Consider the following 27,122-nt stretch of genomic DNA (forward strand, 5'->3'; position numbering starts at 1 on the left):
GGGAAGAGTACAAGAAATACTGAAGCAAGACAGCAGTATCTTGGTTACTGACATGATTTCCTACAATGTGAAGTTCAGGTTGTGCACGCTGATATCAGTGAAACGCACCTGTGTTGCACTTGTGAAGCCCAGTGGCTTTGCCCTCACTTACCCAGGTTGGGAGCCTAAGGGTAGTATACCCACACTTGGGGGACTGATCTGGACCAACTCATGCCTCAGTGGTAGTTGACGTTAATTTGTCTTACCAAAAAAGCTCTTAAAGGCAAGAGCCTGAGGGGCATCCGTCACTTACTTCCTAAACTGTTTGACCCCTCTGCTCAGAAAGACCAGAACATTCGGGAGAATTATGGGAGAAAGTTTGAGGCTTTCCTTGTCTACACATAATAGTATTTTTTGGCAAAGGAAACCTTGTCCTTTGTATGAAAAAGAACCTTCACAGCGTATATCCAACATTTTCCTATCAGTAAATTCTGCAACTTTCAAGAGATCACCCTCTTATAATAACCATGTTCTGTAAGATGAGTGTTGTTGTTGGGACTGGACTGATTTAAATTCTGATAGCTTTTCTAAATTCTACTACCTATTCCTTCTCTACTCTGGGGGCAGGAAGGAACTCTGAGGCCTGTACTTAGAATGTATAACTCCTGCAAATTTGCAGCCAAATAGACCTGGAAAAGTATTACTGATTGGACAGCACAATGACATTCCTCTACCTAGTGCGGGGAGTCGGGAGTCAGGGGTCAGGAAAAAATATATTAATAGACTGGAGAGTGGGATGAGACAAATAACAATTAAAACATATCATTTAAAAAAAACCATAATGTTACTACATAGAAAGTACTTCTTGGGGCGCCTGGGTGGCGCAGTCGGTTAAGCGTCCGACTTCAGCCAGGTCACGATCTCGCGGTCCGTGAGTTCGAGCCCCGCGTCGGGCTCTGGGCTGATGGCTCAGAGCCTGGAGCCTGTTTCCGATTCTGTGTCTCCCTCTCTCTCTGCCCCTCCCCCGTTCATGCTCTGTCTCTCTCTGTCCCAAAAATAAATAAACGTTAAAAAAAATAAATAAAAAAAAAAAAAAGAGAAAGTACTTCTTTCACGCTGTGTCAATGATATCAGTACCTTCTCTCTCCCCCCAGTGCATCATAATTTCAGGACATTTTCTGGACCTCCCTAGAGACAAAGACTTATCCAGCAACCACTCCACATCATCATGGCTCACCACCTTTCTACTCAAATCCCACCTTAGATAGAGACTGCGATGGTTAATTTTATACGTCAAGGTTGCTAGCTACGATGCTCGTTTGGTCAAACAGCAGGCGAGATGTTGCCGTGAAGGTATTTTTTAGTTGTGGTTGACATTTCAGTCTGTTGACTTTGAGTAAAGCAGATTACCCTCCATAGTGTGGGTAGGACTTATCCAATCTGGTGAAGACCTACAGAGACAAGACTGAGGTCCCCTAGATACGAAGCAATTCTGCCTCCAGACTGCCTTTGGGATGGAGACCACAACATCAATTCCTGATGAAGTGTCCATCCTCCCGGCCTGCCTTGCAGATTTTGGACATGTCAGACCCCACAATTGTGAGCCAATTTCCAAAAACAAATATTTTTCTCTTTCTTTTTTCTCTCCTTTTCTCTATATAATACATCCTGTCTGCGCTCTTTCTCTGGAAAATCCTGACCAACACAGGGACTAAAGAGCAAGGGAAAATTATTATTTTGCATAATCAGAAGGTATCCTGAAGTAACACACAGATTTAGCTTTCTTACAGTGGGTGGAAGTGTGTAGAACAGGATAAACTATATCCCAAGAGAGTGGATTCAAGGGTTTAAGAAACAGAACATGCTTGATGTGTTTTGAGTAAAAAAAGAAAAACACATGATGCCCTCCCAAAATCATCCTGATAGGCACATAAATGTGGCAGAGTAGTGCCAGAGAAAGGACACAGAATTTAGGATCAGAAAGACTAGAGGTCCTCATTTGGTTTCGATCAAGGTATTTAACTTGTGAATTTCCGAACACCTATTAAATGGAAACGATAAAATTTCCCCTTTCATGAGAAGGAAATGAGATTTACGTAAAGTGGGCCTGCCCTACAGTTAACACTCCAGAACTTGTAACTGCTGCAATTATGTCTCTCATCATCATTTCATGTGTCCTATTGATGCTGCCTTGTATGTTTTCATATGTTTAATCGAAAACCGTTAAAATGCCAGCAGCTGATGTGGACCAATAAGCACCACCGTAATAGTACAGTTAGATATTACAACACTAGTTACAAGATATTGAGTATCTAATATATTTCAGGCAATATACCAGCGCCTTGGATACCATGATGCTGTAAGGCATGGTTTTCAAAGAAGAAAGGCTGAGTTCGAAGAGTCAAAAGACTCTCGTAATGTCACACGGCTAATAAATGGCAAATAGAAATTCCAACCCAGTCAAGTCTGACTCCAAAGCCCATGTTTCCTGCTCCTTTCTGTCCTACCACGGACTCCTGGTCATTAGTTGGCATGTGGGGACCACATCTGTCTTGTCCGTATTAATACGCCTGGTGCCTTGCTTAGTGCCTGGCATGCTGTAAAGACACTGCACGGCACACAGGTGAATAAAAGAAGGAAGGGAAGGAGGAAATAATTCTTCCCAAAGTTGTTTTCTCTACACCTGTGGCAATGAACCGGGGATTTGTCATACTTGCCTGGATGGTGAATGTAACAGGTTCTTGTCCCACTCTCCCATCCACAATAAAGCCTTGGTTTGTCCTATCTGTGGCCACAAAAGTAAAGCAGTCAACCTGGGAGTCCCCTCCCAAGTGCCTGTAGGCCACATTCCTGCTGTCCACGTCCTTCTGAGTAAAGTTGTGCCGAAGCAACATTGTCCCCCGCAGGTAAAGCTGGCCATGTTGTGGGAGCCGGACCAACACGAAGGTGAGGTTCTCCGCTGGGGTGTCAGGGTCAGTCAGCTGGAGGAGGTCAGGGGAAAGCAGGCCCGTGGACCCCTCGGCCAGTCTCAGCCCCCTGTTCCTGGTCACCACGGGTAAGGCTCTGTCCACCGTCTCCAGTGTGATCTCAAACACCCCCTGTTTGGTCTGCAGCCCATTGCTGACAATGAATCTGGCAAAGAGAGGCAAGGCAGCCTTCAGCATGGGATCTTGTGTCACCATCTACCGGAATGAAATGATAACAATTCACACCTTTACTCAAGGACATGTTCTGTCGGGGCTCAAAGGAAAGCTCAAGGGCAGATCTTTCAGAAGGATGCCGTTTTAGCCATTAAACCAGTCACTAGGTAACACATAAACTACGTACATACTACACCCAAACGTATTATCTCAACAATGTCGGTGGCAGGGGCACCTGGGTGGCTCAGTTAGTTAAGCATCTGGCTCTTGATTTTGACTCAGGTCGTGATCTCACAGTTTCTCAGATGGATCCCTGGGTCAGGCTCTGTGCTGATAGTGTGGAGCCTGCTTGGGATTCTCTCTCTCCCTCTCTCTCTGCCCATTCCCCACTTACATGTGCTCTCCCTTCCCTCTCTCTCTCTAAATAAACTTAAAAAAAACATTGGTGGCAGACTCATGTGATAGAGTAGGCTAATTCTGCCAGTGGTATTCCTCAGGCTCATCAGTATTCAGTATAGTCAGTATTTAGTAGAATTCCTTTCCTACATAGGAATTTCACATACCAGTAGACCCACTGCATGAGTCTGAAGAGTAGACCCATTTTACATATTCATAATTTTGCAACTGTATTTTACTTGTAGGCATTTAATGGGCCAAGCTTTTAAGACTGATAATTGGGGGGCCAATCCAGTGGCTCATTTTGGCTATTTCATTTTACCCATGTATTTTCATGGTAAATTTCTCATGGGCAAGTCACATGACTCAGCTATGAGCGTAACCCCTCTCCCCTTCCTGGGCCTCATCTTCACTCTTCTGTAAACTAAAAGATGGACCAGACAATTGCAAAGGACCATCCCGCTCTAAAATATCATGTGATGTTCTAATGCCTTACATTTTTTCTTGTGCGTCTACATTTTCCCCTTACAGTATATATGGGAGTTATGCTAGACAAAAATTACCTTCCTGATTTAAAGAAAAAAATTTATAGCAGAAAGTAAAGAATGTAGTAGGAGATTGTAAGGCAGGTAGGAAGCAGAGCTGGGATTAGAACCAGGTCGTTGGACCCTACACCTTCTGCTCTTGCAGAGTTTTTAATACGGGCCAGTTTAATAGACCACAAAACCAGACTGGTGTACCTGAGTGCCACTGCAAAATGATGAAGAGAAAGCTCAAATGATATCAATTCAAAGTAAGCAAAATCTCTCACATGACCTTGGACGTATGATACCCTAATGTGCTTTTGATTTTATTGATCACTAAACCACATTCCACCCACCACTGCCAAAGTCAAAGTAAAACTAACGGAAGTGATCTTTAGAATGTGTCGATGTGTAAGTTTGATTTGGAGGGCGACTGAGAGTATCATGAAATTAAGCAGAGCGAACACGCTGTGGCAACTCCAAAATATTAGGAAACCACTACTCTCAAATGTAACTCACAAATGTACCATAGACTCAGGAAATATACTGCGAAATAATCATGGAGTTGTAGCTATCAATTTTTCTCCACGTACCGTGGTTGCTAGGAATATGCATGGAGGAGACACTCTTGCATTCCACGGATGTAAAAATCTCTAAGAAGAATGTTTTAGCAGAATATAACATTAAATTATATAAGAATTTTCTTTGGAGGTTTCTTTTTAATGAGAGAAGATATGAGGTTTCTATTTATTTTACTAATCTGATGAATTTGACTCATAAGTTCTTTATTCTTTGTAAAAATGTGTCTTGTCCTTCAGGGCTTAAGGGTTGATGCTTTGCTTTTTTTTCCATTATTTTTATTATTTTTTTTAATATGAAATTTATTGTCAAATTGGTTTCCATACAACACCCAGTGCTCATCCCAACAGGTGCCCTCCTCAATGCCCCTCACCCACCCTCCCCTCCCTCCCCCCCCCCCCATCTACCCTCAGTTTATTTTCAGTTTGCTTTGCTTCTGAATAGGAAAGAACCTGAAACCAGGTTGTAGGAGCACAACAGCCTCAGCCTGCCTGAGGCAAAGGGTTCAGCAAAAGGAGCAGCTGGACGAAAAGGAAAAGAAGAGAGGTTTGGCTGAGCACAGATTTTACTCTGAAGGCTAAGCTCAAATTTTGAGCTTTCTAATTATCTAGTTGATAAGCCTGCCTCCCAAGAAAATATGACATGATGCACAGGAAAAGGATCTATCCCGTTTTGCTAAGTGAAATTGCCAAGTGGAATATTACAAATAAAGCAGACTTTTGACATTTCACACACCTCGATTTGCAAAGAATAAAACCTGGTTTTTTTTTCTCCATAGCATTATTTTTACAGTCTGAATAAAGGCCGTAACTTTAGAATTGCAGATTGAGTAAAATTGCCTAGTTTTCCTTAAAATAAAACAAGCAGCTTTTCTTTTGCAAAGCTAAACGTTTGCTAAATGTGTTCTAAGCCAATAGGGCAATGTCACTGCTGGCTCATGAGTGTTTGCAAAATTCGTTATTTTTGAAAAAGCAAACAGAAACGCACCCGGAAAACTATCTGTGTGCTCTTCGGCTTGTACTTTGTAGTCACCTTGACAGTTTCAGATGTCAAGTGATAGGTGTTTTTAAGATAAAAATCACGATCTGTTTCTCAGGGAATGCCTTTCTTGGAATTATGCTTTTATTCCACTGTTTACCTGTTACTTTTTCAGGTTTCCTCCCTGGAGCCTATCATCTGACCCCAAGTCAAGCAAGGTGGCCGTAATTCCCTCTGGGCCTCCAATTTGTCTTTTTTTTCCACTCTCCCCCCTCCAGAAATATGTTTCATGCCTCCCATTTCAAATAAAGTGGCTCTCTATTCCCTACCCGATCCCTATCTCAAAAATACACTCTTCTGGGAAGTTTTAAGTCAGCTGTTTATGGTTTAGCACAAATTTAAGCCAAAGGACACGCGTTTTTCATATAAATAGTGGAATTAAAGAATTTGTGACCCATTAAAAGCACCCTGTCAGAGATGGGTGGAGAAGAAAGGGGAAAGGAGGGGAGAGATGGGGATCAGTAGAAAGGGAGTTCAAAGGGGACTCGAGTGAGTCACAGGGGGGCATTCTGACTTTCCTCCCTGGAGAGTGAGTTCTGAAAACACCTCAAAGCTCAGTCTCAGGACAGCCGCGGTTATCTACAAACGCATGACCCGTGTGAGGACACTGACGTTGTCTTGCGGTTCAGGCTGTCCATGTCAGACTCCTCCCTGCCTGATGATGGGGATCTGACCATGTCGGAAATCGGCAGCCTGCCATCAGACAGATGGGAATGACGGCAAGCAAGCCAGGGACCATATAAGAGTAAGAAATATGTCGACCGAGGCCAGTGTTCCCAGCTGGGACACTGAGGCAGCTGTCTGTGCTGACCGAAAGCTAATAAGCCAGTGGTGCAAAGGATGACATTTCTGACCCTGACTGGGCCAAACACATCATGCCACCTTCACGAGTAACAACGCAAACTAGTCACGGGCAGAGAAACGTTGTCAGAGGGAGACAGGGTGAACGGTCATGGTTGGCTTCCCAGTCACAATAAGCCTAGCAGAACAAGGGCAACAAGGTCACTGCTGTTCATGTCTGCCAAGGTTGACCAGATGATCTTCCAAATGCTCTCCCCCACCCCCACCCCCGCCAAAGAAACCTCCCAAATACATTTTCAAGTTTGCAAACAACCGTGCCATGGCTATGATGGCATCCGTCCCAAGGTTAAGAAGCTGGCGATATCAAGGCAGCAGCTCCTTCTGTGGATCCGTTTTGTTGAACTTCCTTTATTAGGCCCCCCTGAGAAGAGACGCAGCCAGGATGACCACGGTTCTCGTGAAATTTGGGGAATGGCTCTCCTTATTTGTCTGGGGGTGCCTGCCTGGTCGGATTTCACCATTACCAGGGTGCTTTCAGGCTTTCTGCATTTCCTGGCACTCGAGTTGGCTGAAGAATCTGCCATCTGTCATGGCATTTAAAAGATAAAAATGGAATCATAAATAGAGCCAGTTCCGAAGGAGAAAAAAAAAAAAAAAAAAAAGTCCAGCCAGCATGTCAAAATGGAGGACATTAGCATGTTCTTTTAGTACCCGACTGCCAGCAGCTGAAGTCAGCTTGCTAATCACTTGGTGTCATCTGTCCTAACATGTGCTGCCATATCTTTCTTCCAGGCCAGCAGCACCAAACAATGCAGGAGAAATTTATGATTCACAAAATACTTTTGCAGAAGGTAAAACCTGACCATTAAACTCCCCCATTTCATTAATCCTGCTGTATCTTCCATTAAAAAGAGAAGGGGGAAAGGCAAAATCCTCTGCTGCAGAATTTCCCTCTTCTACCCAGCCAAATTCCTTGCCAAGTTCAACAGCAAGCAACGTAAATTTAGGTGATCAGATTGGCTGCGTGTGTTTCATATTTTAAAAAGCGCCACGGTCACACTTTCATTAAGACGGACTTTCGGCTTTGGTTTAGCTCCACTTGACAAACACCACAGCAGCCCATGTCCGGGCTGGTGAAACGACAAGATTAAAACATGGGTCTTTGGCAGATGCTAGGCTCTTCCATCATAAATATGTAAGACTGCTGGCCAAACATCAGAACGACACATGGGGGAGATTTCTTCCCACAGGTGCATATTCTCCATGAAGTTTTGGTACAATGGAGAAATCTCTTCAAAATGAGATCTGAGGCCAGATTCAGCTCTGATACTCATTTGTGTCCATGTAGATGACTCTCTATGCCTCTCTATGCCTCTATGCCTCTATGACTCTCTATGCCTCTATGCCTCTATGACTCTCTATGCCTCTTGGAACCTTGGTTTTCTCATGCCAAAAATGGGAACAAATCATCTCGAGATCTCGAGACGGTGGCGTAAGGCTTAAAGGATAGGAGAGACAAAAAAGAGTCTAGTACCCTGCCTGACGTATTGCGGGTATTCAAGCGATACTAGCTTTCCTACACCTCAATGTTTTCCAACCCTTCTCTCCTAGTCTTGAGTCATTCAAACAACACCTTTTTGCCATATTCTTGTAGTACCTGTACGCGTATGACTTAACTGTTTTGCTTTCTATCAGTCGCTCTTGTATTTAAATAAGTGTATTTAAAAGGACCCCTTTTAGCCAGTACTGTCTGCTGAAAAGGAAAGCAGTTAATACTGAAGAACTGTTAAAAACACGGGGGAACAGTTAAAAACTGTTGAGACATGGGACTCAAACCCACGAACCACAAGATCATGAAACTGAGCTGAAATCAAGAGTTGGATGCTTAACAGACTGAGCCACCCAGGTGCCCCCCCCACCCCCAATGCTTTTAAAATTACAGATTCCTGACCCAAGACTGGATTTAGCAAAGTCACCTCTCTTGAGTGAGAGCCAAGAATGTGTTTTTATCAGTCCTCCTGGTAAATCTCTTGAAGATCTAGATATTTTAAAAATCCCTAGGATAAATGATTTCTAAAATGTCATCTAGTATGACTTTCTATGGCTGTGAATTAGGAAAATTTTAGAGTATCATCAGTCCTCCCACACAGACATTTTTTTTTTCGTTTGCAGCTCATCACCACTATCTGATTAATACCTAAGCTTGATTTCTGGACATCTAGATGCATTCACTCATTGGCTTCTCCCGCAGGGTCACTGGTTTCTCCAAAGAGTCATTAATGTCTTCAGCAAACTGTCCCATGAGTCCTGACTGGGGAAAGGGGGAATGGAAAGGAGCAAGCCGTTCCAGAAATGGGTGTAAAACTATAGGCCCTGAATCTGCTATACATGAATTAAGCCAAGAAGCGCCCAACCTCTATACGTAACCAGGAAAAAAAGAACAATCATTGTTCTTCTTTGTCATTTCTTTCCTCCTTCAAGAATAAGCTTGGTATTGTAAAGACTGGCAGGAAAAGGGAGCCAAGGAAAGAATATAGTAAATAATGATAACAGTAGCAATAACAATGATAATAATAACCATAAGAGCAGCTAATACTTATTTAATTCTTCCTGTGTGCCACATATTTTTATAAGTACTTTACACGCATAAACTCACTGAAACCTCCCACTACTCCCATGAAACACGTACTGTGCACATCAGTCCCTTTCACAAAAAGGACACCAGAGCACTGGAGGATGTGTGAGTTGACCACAGAGTGGTCTTAAAACTATACCACTTCCGGAGCAAAAGAACCGGCATAAAAAGGAATCCACACATAAGATGCTTTGGCTAGTGCCTAGCAACACTCAAACACGGAACTGTTATTTAGAAATTGATCAACCAAACGATTATCTGCTTGTTAAGGACATTTGTCAAAAGAAAAAAAAAAAGATTCTGTTAGTTCAAACTTCCCCCAATTTTTTAACAGCTGACTATCCCAGTCATCTCAAGCAAAGACATCTTTACTGACATTGAAACAATGTTTAGTATAGCAGACATATTGAATTTAGAGAGAATGTATGACAGAGGAGAGTAGTGTTTGAGCATGCGTGTATCAGTGCACTTGATAACTTACGGGAACCCAATGAATAACATGGGAGTATGTTACATTTACATGAGTGATAGTGCTCTTTTGAAGGGTGTATCCTTTTTGTTTTTTAAGATTTTATTTTTATGTAATCTCTACACTCAACGTGGGGCTCGAACTCACGACCCCAAGATCAAGAGTCACATGCTTTTCTGACTGAAGACAGCGAGGCGCCCCATTGAAGGCTGTATTCTGACTTGGTGAAAATTGTACCGGGTGTCAGAAGCTCTTCATATATGGGCAAATGCCCTCAGGGCCTCCATTTTAATTGGTAAAACTCAGGAATGCCTATGTAGCATGATTCCCCCAAAGGCTAGTCCAAGATTTCTAGACTCTCATCCCAGGCCTGGGCATCTGGATTTCTATCAAGGACCTTGAGTTCAGCCAGCTTTGAGAACTGCTAAATTCTCTAGAGTTTGTCTTGCTTTATGTGACTGGAAACAGATTTCAATATTTTAAATGAGTGCAGACTTTCATTAATGTTGGATCTTTGTCTTTGCACCAGATTGTTTTTCACTCCAATGATGTGTTTGATACAGAATTCTTGAACGGGTACACAGCAGCCCCCCCCCCCCCCCCGCCCCATAACACTGTTTCTATGGGGAAACATGATCCACTTTATGACAACAGATTTATGATATAGTTCCTGGAACACATCGTGTCAAAAGGCAGTGTCTGCTTTTGCCAAATGTTTACTAAATACCTTTCCTCAGATAGAAAAAGATACTCCAAAAAAGCAGTAAATTAGTTTTCTATGTCTCTCTTTACCTGGGATCTCCGGTCTTCACATTCCTCCTAGAACAGCTGGCATTTAGATGTGCTTTATTTTTAAACGACAGCCCTAATATCTTGCTTTGCCGTTGTCCTTTTAATTGCATATTTTCATGCATCTCGGCAGTAGAAGACCAGAGCAATACCAGAGTTGGAAGAGAACTTATTTTCTGCCACCTTTTGTCTTTCTAAGCATTAACCCAGGGAAGGGGTTCTGAAAAGTTTCCTTGGGGCTCACCTGAAGGTATCATGGGAGACAGCCGCCTTGCTTTTATGTACATAACAGACTGTCTGTCCTGCTATGTCCATTTGGCTGAAGCTTGCAATGGGGACTCCAGGATAGCGGACATATTCGACCTGGCCATACCGCGGAGCGGAAGTGATGATGTAGAGCAGTTCCTCGGGTTTGTCTGTTCCATCCACTGCAAGGAGAGTGGTGGTCGTCAAGAAACCTCGCTCACCTTTAGACACCACAAGCGGTTTTGCAAGGATGACAATGTCACCTGCAGAGCAGAAGAGCTTGCGGTCAAGACCCAAATAAAAAAAAAAAAAAAAAAAAAGTCCAAGGTAAAGGTAAAAAGCAAAGGCCAAATGGCAGAAATCAAAACTAATATGGCATAGAAAGGTTTATATAATCACGAGTAATGAAAGAATGAGGCAAAAGACAAGAGCAGATAGGACACAGCAGGGGAAACACATATGGCCAAATAAAGACGCAAAGAAGAAGGTCGGTCTCATAAATAATTGTGGAAATACAAATCAAGATCACAGTAAGTTACAACCATCTCGTAACTCCTTGATTTGCAAACGTTTAGGATTCTGGTGATACCAAGCATTGAAGAGGGTGTACAATCTTGCACACGATTCTGGTAGGAATGTAAATTGGCACACGTTTGGCATTATTTTGTAAAGAGTAGAATAGTCACAGACGTCTTGACCCCCGATTCCACTCCAGCTGTGTCCTGGAGAGAAATGCGCGCTCCGGCACCCAGGAGACATGGACCAGGCCAGCCAGGGCAACCCTGCCGCAATGGAAAGTGCTGGGGACAACCCAAATGCCTTTGCAAAAGGTAAATCTGTAAACAAACCAGAGTCTAATCAGACAGCTGAATCGTGTACGGTAGCAAAATGAGTGAACTACCGCTACGTGCAACAGCACAGACGTAGCTTGCTGACGATGGTTAGCTGCCTGAGCACATCCCAGAAAACGATACACAAAAGTCAGAATATGGACACAGAATTCAGGAGGACGGTTCTCTCTGGAGGGTGGGAAGAGCACATAGGTAGGTGTTTATTACTGTTAATGTTCCAGTCCTTGAATTGTATGGCGGTTGCACAGGAGCGTATTATGTATTTCAAAGAGAATAAATGAATGAGCGAACAAATTGTATAAATGAGTGACGTAGAAGAGGGTCACATGGGGACTAATGGTGCACCTTTACAAACTAAGGATTATAATCCAGTTTTGTTCACCTCATTCATTTAAAAAATGATCACAACACAGATATTGAGCTTTCTACTTTGTGTCAGGCACAGGGGTAAGGCTTTTTCACCTTCACATCAACTGCGATGTAGCGTATTATAATATTCCCCAGGTTCTAAATGAGGAAACTAAGGTATAGAAATGCTAACCAACTTGCTAACAATGATACATGTAATAAGAGGTAGAGATAGAATTTATGCTCAAGCCATCTGACTCAAGAACACAAACTTGAACCCTAGATTATTTTGCTGCTTTTCTGTACAATATCGCAGCTCTTAAATATCAGCACGAAAAGAATGAATGTCCAAAAGGATGTACGTGTGAAGTAAATGCCAAGCCATTTCTACATTTAAAAACACAATTGTCAATAAAATTTGAAAAGACATTCAGTCCCATGAGGAAACAAAAAAAATAAATAAATAAAATAGCAAGGAGGTACAACTAGACCAGTGGTTCTCAATGAGTGGCAGTTTAGGCCTCCAGGGGACATTTGGCAATGTCTAGAGACAGTTGTGGTGGTTATAACTGGGGGTTTCTATGGGCTTCTAATAGGTAGACGCCAGAGATGCTTCTAAACTTCCTATAATGCCCAAGAAGGTCCATTACAATAAAGAATTATCTATCCCCAAACGTCAATAGCGCTAAGACTGAGAAACTCTGTTTCAGATGATAAAATTGGTCTTTTGGTATATTATTGTGCTTTTAACTCAAAGTGCTATCCAACATAAGTGCAATGGAGAATGAAAACCCATCCTAACTGTAAATTGAAACCTGAGTCCCAGATGAGGCTTGCCCCATGGGGGTCAAGAAGAACATATCAAGGGAGCAGAAGAATGAACAAAGCTGAGGACACAAAAATGACCCAAGGAGTAGAAGCGGAAGGTGGATCTGAAGGGAGAAAGAGCATCTGGGCTTATCCTCATTACAGGTTTTCAGCACTGTGATGGCAGAGTGTGGTTTGGGGCCAACTACAGACCATGTCCCTTTAAGTTTCTCTCAGAGATCTCCACATCACTTTTGCCAGTGTGCGAACCACAAGACACAGAACCAATGGAAGGCCTGATGTTATTTACAATCGCTCCCCAGTGGAGATAACCCAAATGCTCAATATCAGATTTATGGCTTCGTGTGATTATTCAGTGTAGTTTTCTTTAGAGATGAACAATTACGGTCATAAAGTTATGCTAACAACTTGAGAAAACTCACACTAGGTAAAAATAAATAAATAAATAAATAAAATAAGAATACAACACTGTGTAGATATAAAACATATCATGATGTTAAAAAAAAAAAACAAAGAGAAGAAATTCGGAACTTTGGCAAATGCTGATAGGGTAATGTATCTGTTTGATATAAGTGTTCACAAATCCTTTTAGAAAATAATCCCGGGGCACCTGGGTGGCTCAGTCAGTTAAACGTCCAACTTCGGCTCAGGTCATGATCTCGTGGTTTGTGGGTTCAAGCCCCACATCAGGTTCTGTGCTGACAGCTCAGAGCATGGAGCCTGCTTCAGATTTTTGTGTCTCTCCATCTCTCGGCCCCTCCCCTGTTCATGCTCTGTGTCTCTCTGTCTCTCAACAATAAAAATTTTTTTTTCAACGTTTTTATTTATTTTTGGGACAGAGAGAGACAGAGCATGAACGGGGGAGGGGCAGAGAGAGAGGGAGACACAGAATCGGAAACAGGCTCCAGGCTCTGAGCCATCAGCCCAGAGCCTGACGCGGGGCTCGAACTCACGGACCGCGAGATCGTGACCTGGCTGAAGTCGGACGCTTAACCGACTGCGCCACCCAGGCGCCCCATCTCTGTCTCTCAACAATAAACAAATGTTAAAAAAAATTTTTTTTTTTTTTAAAAAGAAGAAAGAAAATAATCCCACATTGGCAGCTGGGTGGCTCAGCTGGTTAAGCGTCCAACTCCTGATCTCGGTTCAGGTTGTGATCTCATGGGATTGAGCCCCACCTGGGGCACTGTACTGAGTGTGGAGCCTGCTTGAGAGTCAGTCTCTCTCTTGCCCCACCCCCCAACAAAATACATAAAGTAAACTTAAAAAAAGATGAGAGAATCCCACGTCAGTCATAGCAGAGACTGACCAGGGGCTCACCAGCCTCATTTCCTCTCCATCCTGGGCACATCACTTAGAGTTTCTACTGCCCGGCCTCTCTTAATGTGGTGCATGACTGTGATTCCACCCCTGGGATGTGTCGAAGACAGGTACTTCCACGCCTAGGACAGGCAACCTCTCATTTCCCTCCATGTTTCACTTCCAGAGGGATTCCGAGGGCTTCAGAGATGAAGGAATCTCCAGTTGGAAAAAACCCCTAGATGGCTGGGTAGGACAGAACCGTCCTCCGCCCTCACGAATGTGCCGCGCTTAGCCAAGGGCAGGCTGTCCTAGTACGTTAGCTGTCTGCGCTAATAGAGTACTTGCATTATATTTTGCCTGGACATATATTTATGATGAACGCAGTAGCCTTACTTTTGCAGAGAGAAAGAAATGTGTCTAGCTTATCTGAGGGTTACCTACTGGACATCTTCAAGGAACGTCTTTTATGATCAGGAAACAAGCAAATGAAATATGTTAATTTATATTCCCCAAAAAACTTCTTAAAATCAATCAAGCTGACTGAAATTAAAAAGAGGAAAGATTCAGGGCAATTGTAATTCTATCACACACCCGATGTAAGGTTTACACCGCACTCAGAGCTTCCTGGCAGCAAGGCAAAAAAGGAAGCATTCGGTCATTCAAGAACGTACTGGAGATTCGAGAATATGCTTGGTCCTAGAAATACAGAGATTCTGGGACTATACAGAGGAACAAGAAATGGACTTACCATCTTCACGTAAACTCTAAGCAAAATTATGGGGTAGTGACAGCTAGGCACGAAGGGCTTACACTTTGCCCTGTTGAACTTCCTTTCCAGTATTCTTTTCACCTTCCTCCTGCTACCATTTATACACTGCTGAGTCCTATTATACAAATGGTTGCTTAATTCAAGAGAAGCTTAGTATCTCATCATGCTCTCCCTTGCCCCTAAAAGAGTCTGTATCAGCACTTTCAAGGCCAAAAGAGCAACAGCCTAACCTTTTCGATGACAAAGTTCCTTTTTATAATTTTTCAATCTTAAAATATATTTATATTTCCTTTTTTATTATTATATTGGAAATGCTTTTCCCATGAAACTTCATTTTCAAGTAATAATTCACTTCTGGGCGATAAAATTAGAGTTATCACATGGAGTTGGTAAACTTCCACGTATAGCAGAAAACCCTGACTGTTTTAAGCAGCCCGTGCAGCCATCTTGTGGGCAAGGTTGGATTTCCAATAGGCTCTTTAAAATAACTAAAAATAACAAACAGAAGGACTTCTGTCATGAACCCCGTAGCTCCCAGGCAAAGTGGGTGAGGAGTCAAAGAAGCAAATCATAAATGATGGAATTTTAGGTACAAAGGACAGAAGGCAAAAAGGAAAGGAGAGAGGGAGGAAGACAGAAGGAGGGAGAAGGAAGGAAAGAAGGAAGGTAGTTGAAAACATTTCAGTGTTGGGGCGCCTGGGTGGCGCAGTCGGTTAAGCGTCCGACTTCAACCAGGTCACGATCTCACGGTCCGTGAGTTCGAGCCCCGCGTCGGGCTCTGGGCTGATGGCTCAGAGCCTGGAGCCTGTTTCCGATTCTGTGTCTCCCTCTCTCTCTGCCCCTTACCCGTTCATGCTCTGTCTCTCTCTGTCCCAAAAATAAATAAACGTTGGGAAAAAAAAATTAAAAAAAAAAAAACAACAACAACAACAACAAAAAAAACATTTCAGTGTTTCCAGCAGCTCATTTCGGACCAATAACCCTGATAGAGATGCTTTTTTACCTTTTCCCATATCCTTGATGGTGATGTGACAGTCAAATGCCGGTGACCTGTTGTCACCATCCCAGAGGTAGAAGGTAAAGCTGTCTCGGTTCTGGGAGTCCATCGCCCCGGTGTGTGTGTATCTCAGCAAGTTCAGATCGACGTCCTCCTGAGTGCACTTCATGCCAGGGTGGAGAGGGACCCAGTCCCTCCCTAGCTGAAAGGTGCCAGAGTTAGTCAGCCGCCCATGGTGTTTTCCTTCCAAGCTGTGTTAGCGGACATTTTCCATGTCCCCTGTAAACCTCCAATATAAATGATATTTCAGGGAATCTCCAGATGCAATTTTTTTTTTTTGCCATTTTACCTTATTTTTTTTCCTTTCAAAGAAATATATTAAAACAAATTAAGACCTTGGGGAAAGAACTACCTTCAACTAAAGGATTTTTGACAGTCGTGTGGCAATTCAACAGCAGTGCCACTTCCAAGGTATTTATCATAAGCAATCATAGCTGATTGAATATTCCAATGAATGAGAGCAGGTGGGTAATCGAGCTTCTGAAATTGATTCTTTAAAAATTAAATGTGTTTCATTTGAGGTTTCCTTCTTTTTTTTCCCTAGGTCCTATCATTGTACAATTAATCAAGCCTATTTTTTTTTTCAAACTTGTTTATCACTGGACTAATCTGAAATAGAAAAAAAAAAAATAGAATGGATGTATTTACTCCCAGTTAGCTTTCCCTAACAATAGCTCATAAAAGTTACCTGACATAATTCAAGAAAAATGTCATCTTACAAATTTACTCTACCATATTAACTTGTGCTTTTCCTTGTCTCGTTTAAGAGATTAAAATAAAAATGTGAAACCTTGTTTGTTTGTTTGTTTGTTTTTCTTTCCTTTGACTCGTCATTCCACAGATTCTAAATTCCTAGCAAAAAAATGCTTTGTCCTGTCCTCCCTTCATTGTGTTACCCCTTCCCTTTCTATCCTATTTGATCAAGTTTCCTCCTCTTTAATATTTCTGCTCATCTGATGTTTCTACAGAGGTATGTTCTGTCCTAGTGTTCACTGGGTGAAAGTTAGTTATATTGTAACAATCAAGCTCATTATGTGTTTCCACCTAAGATCTGTTTGCAAGTTTCATTTTTTAAAACAGTCTCCTTGGAGTTTTAAACTGGACAGCCTGCAATTCTATTTAACTTTTCTCTCTTGTAATCTTTTCTGAGAAAGCAAATACAGAAGAAGATATCTTTTGCTATCTCCCATCTCCATACAATTCCCCATCTGCACTCCCAAATGCCAGCTTTGATTTGACGAAAATCTTTGCAAGCCCCCAAAGAGGAAGAGAGTCAGCCTTAAGGTGGGGCCAACTAAGGAAAGTCAACCAGAATAGAAGAACCCTTGAGAAAGTCCAGGAATCCTAGAGTCCTGGTCCCGGGTCTTAGAGAGACTTGGAACACCCCAAGGGAGCTGGGAGACTCCATGGTGCCGTACTGGGAACCTGGACCCATCTGGATTTTCACACACCCAAAACACTTCAGTTCCCATACTACCCAAATGTGTGAGCTCTCACTGCATTTCTGCTTCATTACTCTTTGAAATGAAATAAGGACACAGCTGTACCTCAATGTGAATCAGCGATTGCTCTTCATTCTGATTCTCTATGGTGCCTACAATCTAAGACAATCAAGCTGTCCCACGAAGAATGAATCCTCGCTGCTCTTCTAGGACTATTATAAGTTAAGCACTCAGTCAAATAATCACATTGGGGATGGTTGGTGGTTATTGTTGCTGGATTTAATCCATCATTCAAATAAACATTTTGACGGATTACTCAAGTGACCTTTTCAAGTGACTGATCCATAATTTGTGTCGGGCTACTCCGTGGTTGTCATGCACACAGTCTGAGTCAGACTGGGGAGCAGCGCCATTTGTTAAAAGAGTATCTTTTCTCTACTCTCTTGCCTCTGCTCCTTTGCCAAAGATCCGCTGACTGTATTTTTGGGAGGGTCTACTTCTGGACTCTCTATTCGGTTCCACTGATCTGTTTGTCTGTTCTTTCACCAAACCCACACTAACTGAATTAATGCAGCTTTATCATAAGTCTTGAAGTCAGGGAATGTGATTACTTTAATTGTGACTCCTTTTTGCTCACTATTTTGGGTATTTTGCCTCTCCATATGAACTTTAGAATCAGATTGTAAATATCCACAACAACTGCTCTTCAGAGTAGTCTATTAAAAACGTTTTTAATGTGGTGGGAATTAAGATATCTCAAAGGATGCCTGGCTCTCACCAGAAGTTAGACAATTTGATTTACCCCAGTAACCCCCTCTCCCAAAATTTAGGTACAATCCCAGGGGACAGGGAACAATAAAGAAGCTTATTACTGGTTGAATGTACCCTTAGTTGAGTAAAGAAAACTGAGTAGAGTGTGAGCTCACCCCAAACCAAGAAAATTAAATTCTCTACCTCTGGGCAAAAGATGGCTGTGAGAGAATAAATTCAGTTACAGAAATCTGTGTATTAAGAAAATTTATACCTGCCACATTAGTTTTGAAAAACAAAAGTAAAAAGGCCACTAACCTTAAGTTGAAGTTGCCCATTTTGGGGAAGCCTTTCAAATAAGTAGTAAATCTTCTCCCTGGGTGAGTCTTCATCTATGGCCGAAAGAATGGCACTAGAAACAATTCGAGCTTCACCCATTTTCACTGTAAGTTCAGCCTTCCTGTAAAAAGGAAGATGTCAAGGTCGACAGGAAAATAGAAGGCATTGCTTTCACAGGGGTCATTCAGAAGGACTATTACGGTTCCCAATCTTCAACAATTGGGGGATGATGTTCCACATCCCACGTATGTGGACTCATCCAGCGATGAGTCGGACTTGTGAAACGGGCTCTCAATTCCCTTTACACTTGAACGTCCTAAAAAGACAATCAGTCGGCAACGAGGAAGATGGCATGAGGTAATTAAATCCTTCTAACGGTTAACCTGCATTGAACTTCACAACTTTATGTTGTAATTTCTCTTATAAAGTGGGTTGGTTTCCAATATTTCATCTGCTACCACAGCAGCTTCAGGACCTAAGTAGCCAAGGTATTGTCATTCTAATTTCACCAACAGAAACTTACGCAAAGAGATTAAATGGCTTGGGGCGCCTGGGTGGCGCAGTCGGTTAAGCGTCCGACTTCAGCCAGGTCACGATCTCGCGGTCCGTGAGTTCGAGCCCCGCGTCGGGCTCTGGGCTGATGGCTCGGAGCCTGGAGCCTGTTTCCGATTCTGTGTCTCCCTCTCTTTCTGCCCCTCCCCCGTTCATGCTCTGTCTCTCTCTGTCCCAAAAATAAATAAACGTTGAAAAAAAAATTTTTTTAAGAGATTAAATGGCTTATCCACGGGTGTTCTGGTACCCTCTATGAAATACCAGTAGGAGTTGGGGGACACTTGGGCCATCCACGGCCCTGGACATCACTCCCCCATCCCCTGGTGACGTGACGTTCTGAGTAGCTAGCTTTCTCTTCACAGCGACTGATCGTTTCCAAGTGCTCCAGCGGCCAGGTTAGCCCGTGGTGTCCTGAAGAGAAGGTAGCTGCTGTGTCCACCATAAATGCTTCTACTGTGGTTCTCAGGTCCTCTCTGGTGCTATTCCTTCCATGGCCGACATAGCCATTTGCCCTAGTCTCACCAAAGTGAGGAAGGGATTTCTTTCCACCTGTGTTTCTAGCTTTTGGCCAAACTCTGTCCAACTTGACAGATTGGTTTCCAATAAAAAACGGACGTTTCCTTGGGATGCAGATAAAGGACCAGCCGGCATTCCAACCGCCTTCTGCGTCCCTGCTGAGAAGCCAGAGCCCAGACACCTCACTTCTAACCACTCTTACTTGGTGCCTTTCTTACCCTCTCCAGGACTGACATCTTCCCTGGCAGTAGCAAGGGATTTTTTACTCACCTCTTTCCTAGAGAATATTAATCCCATTACTCCTAGAAGCCTCACGAATCAGTTGATTGGTTGCTTATGGAGATTAGTGGTGCCATTGACAGAAACAGATTAATCAATGCAGGAAGGAAGCCAATGTGATGAAGAAGGTAAGGAGTTTGGCAGGAAGAAAGAGTCAGAATTAAATGCCAGAGGGGCCAAAGGAGAAGAAATTATGTCATAGTCTGAGTTAAACTGAAAGGGAGTGTGGGACAAGGACTGCAGTGCAGGTAATTTATTTGGGAAGTGATCCCAGGAAGCAAGGAGTGAGACAGGGCAGGAGGGAAAGGCAACAAAAACTGTTTTTCCAGCAATGGGGCTCAGTGCTCCTGAGGGTCCTTTGAAGAATCATGTAGAATATGCTTCAAATTGTACTGCTGAAGGATGGAAGTGTGGGACATTTATTTCATCCACTAGCTCCCCCACGTTACGAGCTACCATCAGAGCGCTTTCAGCGGTGTCTGGACATGGGCGGAATGAGCCAGTGCTGCTTCGGAGAATCCCTGTGCGACACAGCAAGTGAGGTGACACACTGAGGGCACTTGTAAAGCAGCCCCGACAGTGTGTGTGGTACATTCTGCCACAAGAGCGACTATAATCAGAGTGGGGGGAGGGGCCGGGGGGCCAAGAGAGCATGACCCAGAGGAACCAAAAGTATCTACCACAGCATCTAAAAGGAATTACCAAAGAAATGGTGCCAAACGCTCTAACGAGGTCCAGCAAGGTAAGACGAGCCATTCGTTTCGTTGGGAAAGCCCAGGGTAACTTTTAAGGGAGCAGCTTTAATAAAGTGGGGGAGGTTGGGCAGAAATGGCCGAAGCAAGCACAAACCGAATCCTCCAAATAGTTTGGCACTGAAATAAATGAGGAACTGGGTCATCTTCGCAGTTTTAGTTTTTTAGGATGAGAATACCTGCTTGCAATAATGGTAATAATTAACACTCAGGAGCATTCACTAGGTACTGGCCAGTCTTTCAAGCGCCTTTGCGTCTTTTAATTCACTTAAGCCTTGCTACAACCCTGTGGAAAGGATGCTGTTATTACTCCCACTTACAAAGAGGCTGACAAAGAGGCCGGGAGAGGTTAAGTGACAAGTTGGAGGCCACACAACTGGTCAGTGGCTGAACCAAGGCAGTCTGGCTGCAGAATCTGCTCTCTTAACCACTAACTACATCCCGTCCTTGTTAGCAGAAGGAACGGAAAGGGAGAGACTAACGACGTGAGGGAAAAAAATACCGGAGCACATTCTGGGAGGAGGCAAAAGGTGATCCACCCAAGGATACACAAGGAAGGGAAAGAAGGGGGAATATAACTACCGCTCCGCAGGAGAAAAGGAAAAAAGAAAAGAAAGAAAAAGAAGGGACTGGGAAGAGAGTTGAAGGAGATTTGGCAATTCTGTAGATGAACTATCCCAGGCAGTTTATCGGCAAGAACATAGCAGGAAATAGTAAGTCAGACAGAGGTGAGTGAGTGTCCTGTATCTTACTACTCTGGTCTCAGTTTTCTTAGTAAGGATTATGATACCTACTTCCCATAATTCTGGCGAGGATTTAAGGAAATACATTCTGTAAAAGGATCCAGTACAGTGTCTGTCACATGGTAAGCACTTAATAAACACTAGTTTTTAATCTCTCTTTCTTCCTCTCAGATGCAGTGAGGTCATCAGACAGAGGATTCATATTACTGCAATACCCTTCATATTTTCACTTTTATAAATCAAGGTCATGCCAGTCCAACATTCCACCTATATAATAGAAAACGAAAATTTCTTCTGAATACTTTTAGTTAAACTCACGTCCGAGATGCAACCCTCCAAAAAACTATCATCAGTTTTTCCCAAAATGATTTTCAAGGACCTTACTGATGGCCCATGAAGGAATGGCAGGCTAGAGAAGGGACTTGTTTGAGGTCCTCATTTCTGCAAAGTGGAGGAGACTTTGGGGGTTTACACATTTTTAGGAAGTTATTCACTTCCTGCGAAAAGCTAGGACTGTCTACACAATGCCTCTCACTGCTGCACCGTTGAATACTGGGGTGAAGTGGTCAAAGAGGTCCCCAGAAGCAGACACTTCTCTGCATCCAGCCTTAGAGAAAGTTGAGCCTTCTAAAGTTTTACCCTTGTACAGTGCTGGTAATAAGAGAAATGACCAGAACTATAGAAATATAATTGATGAAGCCTCTGTACCCTAGTTTCAAACTGATCAACTGCAGAGGGAGATACTGAGACAGTCTGCAATTAATATCAGCGCAGAATTTTTAAATGATCATTTAAGTGATCATTTTGATATCAGGTAGCAGGGGAGAGTTGATCCATATGGAACACAGGGGACTGGTGGATACTGAAATACCAAGATGATGCTAGAAATGGCATGTATATATTTCCCTCAGCCACTCTTAGGTAAAAGCTTGGTCAATTTCACAGGGAGGCATGTCTGCAGTTAATATGACCACATTCTAGTTAAATCTACACATCTATTGCACTTTGGTATGTGTGTGCGCATGCAGGTGCATGTATATATACATGTGTTCAAATACTTGGTACACCGTTCATTCCATATTGTAGGTTCAGTCATTCTTAGTTATTTACAACTAAGTAGAACTTTTAGATGGAAATCAAATAATTAAAGGGTGTACCTAAGAATTGTTAGGGAGATGTTGTATTAACTAACATTTGCACTCATGGTTCTAGGTGTCTGAGTAGTTGGGACAAGTTGTGAAAGACAGGAGTTGTCAAAGACTCATTTCTGTCTGGAAGACACACATTACATTTGCACCTAATCTTCCAGACTTCAGAATTTTCTAGAGCATCTGAAAAGGATTCTTCAGGTAGCTTACTTGCTCAGCATTGGTTTCTCATCATTAACTGGGGTGATTTCTACTGAAATCGTTTTTAATATCTTATGTTTCCCATCTGACAACTGGATTGTAAAGTCATCAGCAAGGCTCTCTGAGTCATCGTGCACATACATCAACTTCATTCCTGGAAGAAGGGGAACAAGAGAGAAAGTAAATCTTATGATTAAGCCATTCTGAAACACACAAAATCTCTTTTAATTTCCAAGGTATTGGTATCAGCAAGAGTTCATTAATCACTACACAGGGTGAAATTAAACTGCTTTATAAAGTAAGATTGCCCTCTTAGTTCATTAAAAAAATTGTATTTAAATACTTGAGCATTTGATAAGGCTCTTATTTAGAAATCAGTGAGGAAAGGATATATTATTTAATAAACTGTATGAAAACAATGGTTTATTACTTGGAGGAAATTTTAGTTAGATACCTACCTCAAGCCAATAACCAAAATAAATTCTAGATGAATCAAAACTTAAATATAAAACTATTTTTTTAAAACCTACATAGAATTTATATGAAAATGCAAGAGACCAGAACAGCCAAAACAATCTTAAAAAAGGACAAAGTTGGAGACTCACATTTCCCATTTTCAAAACTTACTACAAAACTACAGTAATCAAGACAATGTGGAACTGTTATAGAACAGACGTATAGATTAATCTAATAGAGGAGAGTCCAGAAATGAGCTCATGCATTTACAATCAACTGAATCCCAGCAGGGGAACAAAACCTATTCAATGGGGAAAGAATAGTCTTTTCAATAAATGTTACTGGGACAACTGAACAGCCACAGGCAATAGAATGAAGTTGGATCCCTACCTCACACTACATACAAAAATTAGCTCAAAATAGATAATAGACCTAAATGTAAGGGCTAAACTAGAAAAACTGTTAGAAGAAAATATAACAATGAATCTTTGTGACTTTGAGTTAGGTAATGGTTTCTTAGATAAGATACCAAAAGCACAAGTGACCAAAACAAAACAAAACAAAAACAGTGGATAATTTAGATCTTAACAAAACTAAAAATTTGAGGCTAAAAATGATACTATCAAGGAAGCACAAAACAGCCCACAGAACCGGAGAAAATATTTACAAATCATATATCTGATAAGGGAGGGTCTAGTATTCCAAATATAATAAGAACTTTTACAACTCAATAATAAAAGACAACCCAATTACAAAATTGGCAAAGGATTTGAGTAGACATTTTTCCGAAGAAGATGTAAGAGTATACACAAATAGCCAACAAACTCACGAAAAGACGTTCAACGCTATCAACAATTAGGGCAATGAAATAAAAATCACAATGATGTACTATTTCACACCCACCAGGATGGCTATGATAAAAAGATAGACAATAACAAACGTTGGTGAGGATGCAGAGAAATCGGAACTCTAACATTACTGGTAGGAATATAAAATGATGCAGCTACTTTGGAAAACAGTTTGGCAGTTCCTCAGCATATTAAACACAGTTATCACATGACGCAGCAATTCCACTCCAGATTCAAACCCAAGGGAAATGGTAGTATCTATCCATACAAAAACTTATACATACATGAATGTTCACAGTCAAAAGTGAAAGTGACCCAAATACCCATCAACTGATGAATGGATCAAGTAAATGTGGCATGTCTATACAATGGAATATTATTTGACAATGAAAAGGAATGGAGTTGTTCTGACTTGTGCTACAATATGGATGAATCTTGAAAACATTATGTTAGATAAAAGAAACCAGTTACAAAAGATCATACATTCCATTTATATGGTTCCGACATGTCAGAATAGACAAAGCTATAGAGACAAAAAATAGGTTACTGGTTGCCAAGGGCTGAGGAAGAAAGGAGTGAGAATGACTGCTAGTGAGTATGGTATTTCTTTTAGGAGATGATAAAGTGTTCTAAAATTGATCATGATGATGAATATACTAAGGACCTCTGAATTCTAAGCTTAATTAAATGGATAGATATTATGGCATGTGAATTAGATCTTATTTCTGAATGCCGAATGTCTTCCTATTATAAAAACAAAAGAAAGAAAATGTAAAGGAAAATAATGATAAATTTCACTACTTACGGTTTGTGATTTCTGTACTTAAAAACATGAATTAAAAGGCAAATAAAATCTAGAAAAACTTGTCTGTAACGTGTGACAAAAATGTGACATATCAAATATTTAATGATCTCTTATAAGTTAATATAAATCAATGGAAAAATGGGCAAAGGACACTATCAAGCAGTTTCCAAAAGGTGAAACGTATATGGTTAATGGACATGAAACTATGGTAAATTACTCATAATCTGAGAATTTCAAAATAAGATCACGATAAGAGACTGTTATCAACTACCACATTTGCACAAGTTATTAAAACTATTCATTCTTGATTAGGAAAATAGGCATGTTCGTGCGTATCATGCAACGGCAATTTTTTCCCTCAAAGTATTATAAATGCTCACCTCTTTTTACCAAATAATCTCACCATAAAATTTTATGCAAAAAAATTCTATGAGATGTGGACTGAGATTTATGTTACAAAAATAGACATCAGACATGTTTAGGTGTAGTTTGCAAATTCAAGAAATGAAAGGCTATCTGCATATTTAAAAATGGAAGATAGCTGTACGAAAGGAGAGGACAGTAAATCCATACAATGAAAAGCTGGAGTTATCACAAACCATGTTTTTCAATTAACATTTGAAAAATAAGAAATTTAGGGGCACCTGGGCGGCTCAGTCAGTTAAGCGTCCAACTCTTGATTTCCACTCAGGTGATGATGTTACGGTTGATGAGATAGCGCCTCACATGGGGCTCTGCGCTCAAAGCACAGAGCCTGCTTGGGATTCTCTCGCTCCCTCTCTTTCTTTCTCCCTCTCCACTGCTCGTACTGTCCCTCCCTCCTCCTCTCTCCCTCCCTCTCTCTCTCTCTCTCAAAATAAACATTAAAATTTTTTTAAAATTTTAATTAAAGAAAATAAAAAGTCAAGGGCTTTTAAAAAATAAATAAATAAAAACTAAGAAGTTTCTCATAATTGATAAGAAAAACCCTCAGATTACATAAGGCGGTAGCAGTCTTATAAGTTCTGTATGTTTGGGGTGGGGGATGTGTGTGAGAATATACTAAAGTTTAAACCAAATGTAGCCCTAGCTGAATCAAGAACAAAGATGAAAATCCAGTCTCTGAGAAGGCCACCAAGCTTTTAACCCAAGGATTAATTCATGTAAACTGTTTTTATTTTTTCTTCAAAATCATTGCATAAGTGCAAACTTACACAATATGCCTACTTATTTAACCTAAGAATATAATAAATAATAATATTTAACCTAATTAGAAAACAGACTTTCTTGAGAGCAAAATTTGAATAATTACTTCTTTTCCTTTGTCTTAAATTTGAAAAAAACTATTGTCACAACATACTGTATTATTTGATACACATGGTTATTAACTCGGTCATATCATCAACTTAAGTGCCGGGAGTTCATTCTTTGCAATTGATAGAAACTAAGAAATATATGAATTAGCTTTTCAAGTTCAAATGTGACATTGAACAACTATTGCATAATAAACTTGGAGGCAGAGCACTTATCCTGGTTGGGGAAGGGAAAAATTCAGACAGAATAACTGTTGAACCGGCCCAGAGATGAAACCAGCACAGGAAGGGAAGAGTTTGGAGTCCTGGAGGGGGTGCTCCACGGGGAGGTCAGAGGTAACCTGGTTCTGAAGGCACAGTGTTGGCTAGCCCAGCAAAGGGGGTTCAGGTTGGGGAAACAATATGTGAAGGCAGGAAGGAGAGTGAGAATAGGCAGTGATTCTAGAACCATCCTTTTCTCCAATATTCAAAAGTGTGTTTATATTCGGAAAATGGGATAAAATTGATTTTTTAGAAAGAGCAATTAAAAAATAATTCAGGCTGCTATTCCAACGTGTCATTTCCTTAAAGAACAAATTATCTCCACGGAGAATAATGAGTTATTATATGTGGTTCTATATTCGTTTCAAACATAGAAATTTTGGCAGACAAATCTCTTCAAATTTAGGTCCATGATCTCAGTAGTTTTAAAAAGGAATTTTTCATTATGACATGAAAAAGTTGGAGCTAAAATACCCCAAATCACAAGTATCATTTTTATTGATGCTCCCAAAGTGAAAGAAGACATTTTATTTCCTTTTCAACTACCCATTCTCTCTAGCCGAGGCTTCATGCCCTACATTAATCCAGAGCCCAGAGAAAACCCTTGAGAGATAAATGAATACAGTAGTTGAAGGCCATTTCTTCACTTCTTATTCCTGTGAGTTATTATTATCTTTTCTGGGCTAAATTAGGAAATCAACAAGAACAAATGAAACGAAGTGGAACGTGATATACCATTCTTGAGAAGTTCCAAGGAAAAGCTGTGAATAAGTTCATGCCTCTGGCTGGGGTTGGCAGGCTGCTTATTTGGAGGAAACTCTTTGCTAAGCATCCCGTTGGTGAGGAAGCCATGGCGTGGTTTATGAGTGATGCTGAACAGCAAGGAGTCTTTGGGAACGTCTAGATCAGCAGCATTGATGATGGAGGTATCCAACTCTTTCCTCTGACCCTCACACACCTGAACAAAAACAAGTCAAAAGCTCAGGT

At 41.5% G+C, this 27,122-nt stretch overlaps 1 protein-coding gene across 19 annotated transcripts in view; it reads right to left on the bottom strand.

Annotated features, from left to right (window-relative positions):
* FREM1 (FRAS1 related extracellular matrix 1) overlaps positions 1-27,122 on the bottom strand; it is a 185,816-nt gene that overhangs the window by 30,670 nt on the left and 128,024 nt on the right. For 12 of the 19 annotated variants that reach the window (XM_040481274.1, XM_040481269.1, XM_040481278.1 and 9 more), the window contains 6 exons: positions 26,871-27,093; positions 22,483-22,627; positions 18,262-18,403; positions 15,698-15,893; positions 10,595-10,859; positions 2,697-3,111 (listed from right to left, as the gene is read on the bottom strand). In XM_040481274.1, coding sequence (XP_040337208.1) covers positions 2,697-3,111; positions 10,595-10,859; positions 15,698-15,893; positions 18,262-18,403; positions 22,483-22,627; positions 26,871-27,093 — 1,386 coding nt within the window. The other 7 variants (XM_040481277.1, XM_040481283.1, XM_040481282.1 and 4 more) reach the window with 7 other exon arrangements.

Source organism: Herpailurus yagouaroundi, unplaced genomic scaffold (genome assembly GCF_014898765.1).
Source record: "Herpailurus yagouaroundi ecotype Mexico unplaced genomic scaffold, PumYag 160, whole genome shotgun sequence".
Lineage (NCBI taxonomy): Eukaryota > Metazoa > Chordata > Mammalia > Carnivora > Felidae > Herpailurus > Herpailurus yagouaroundi.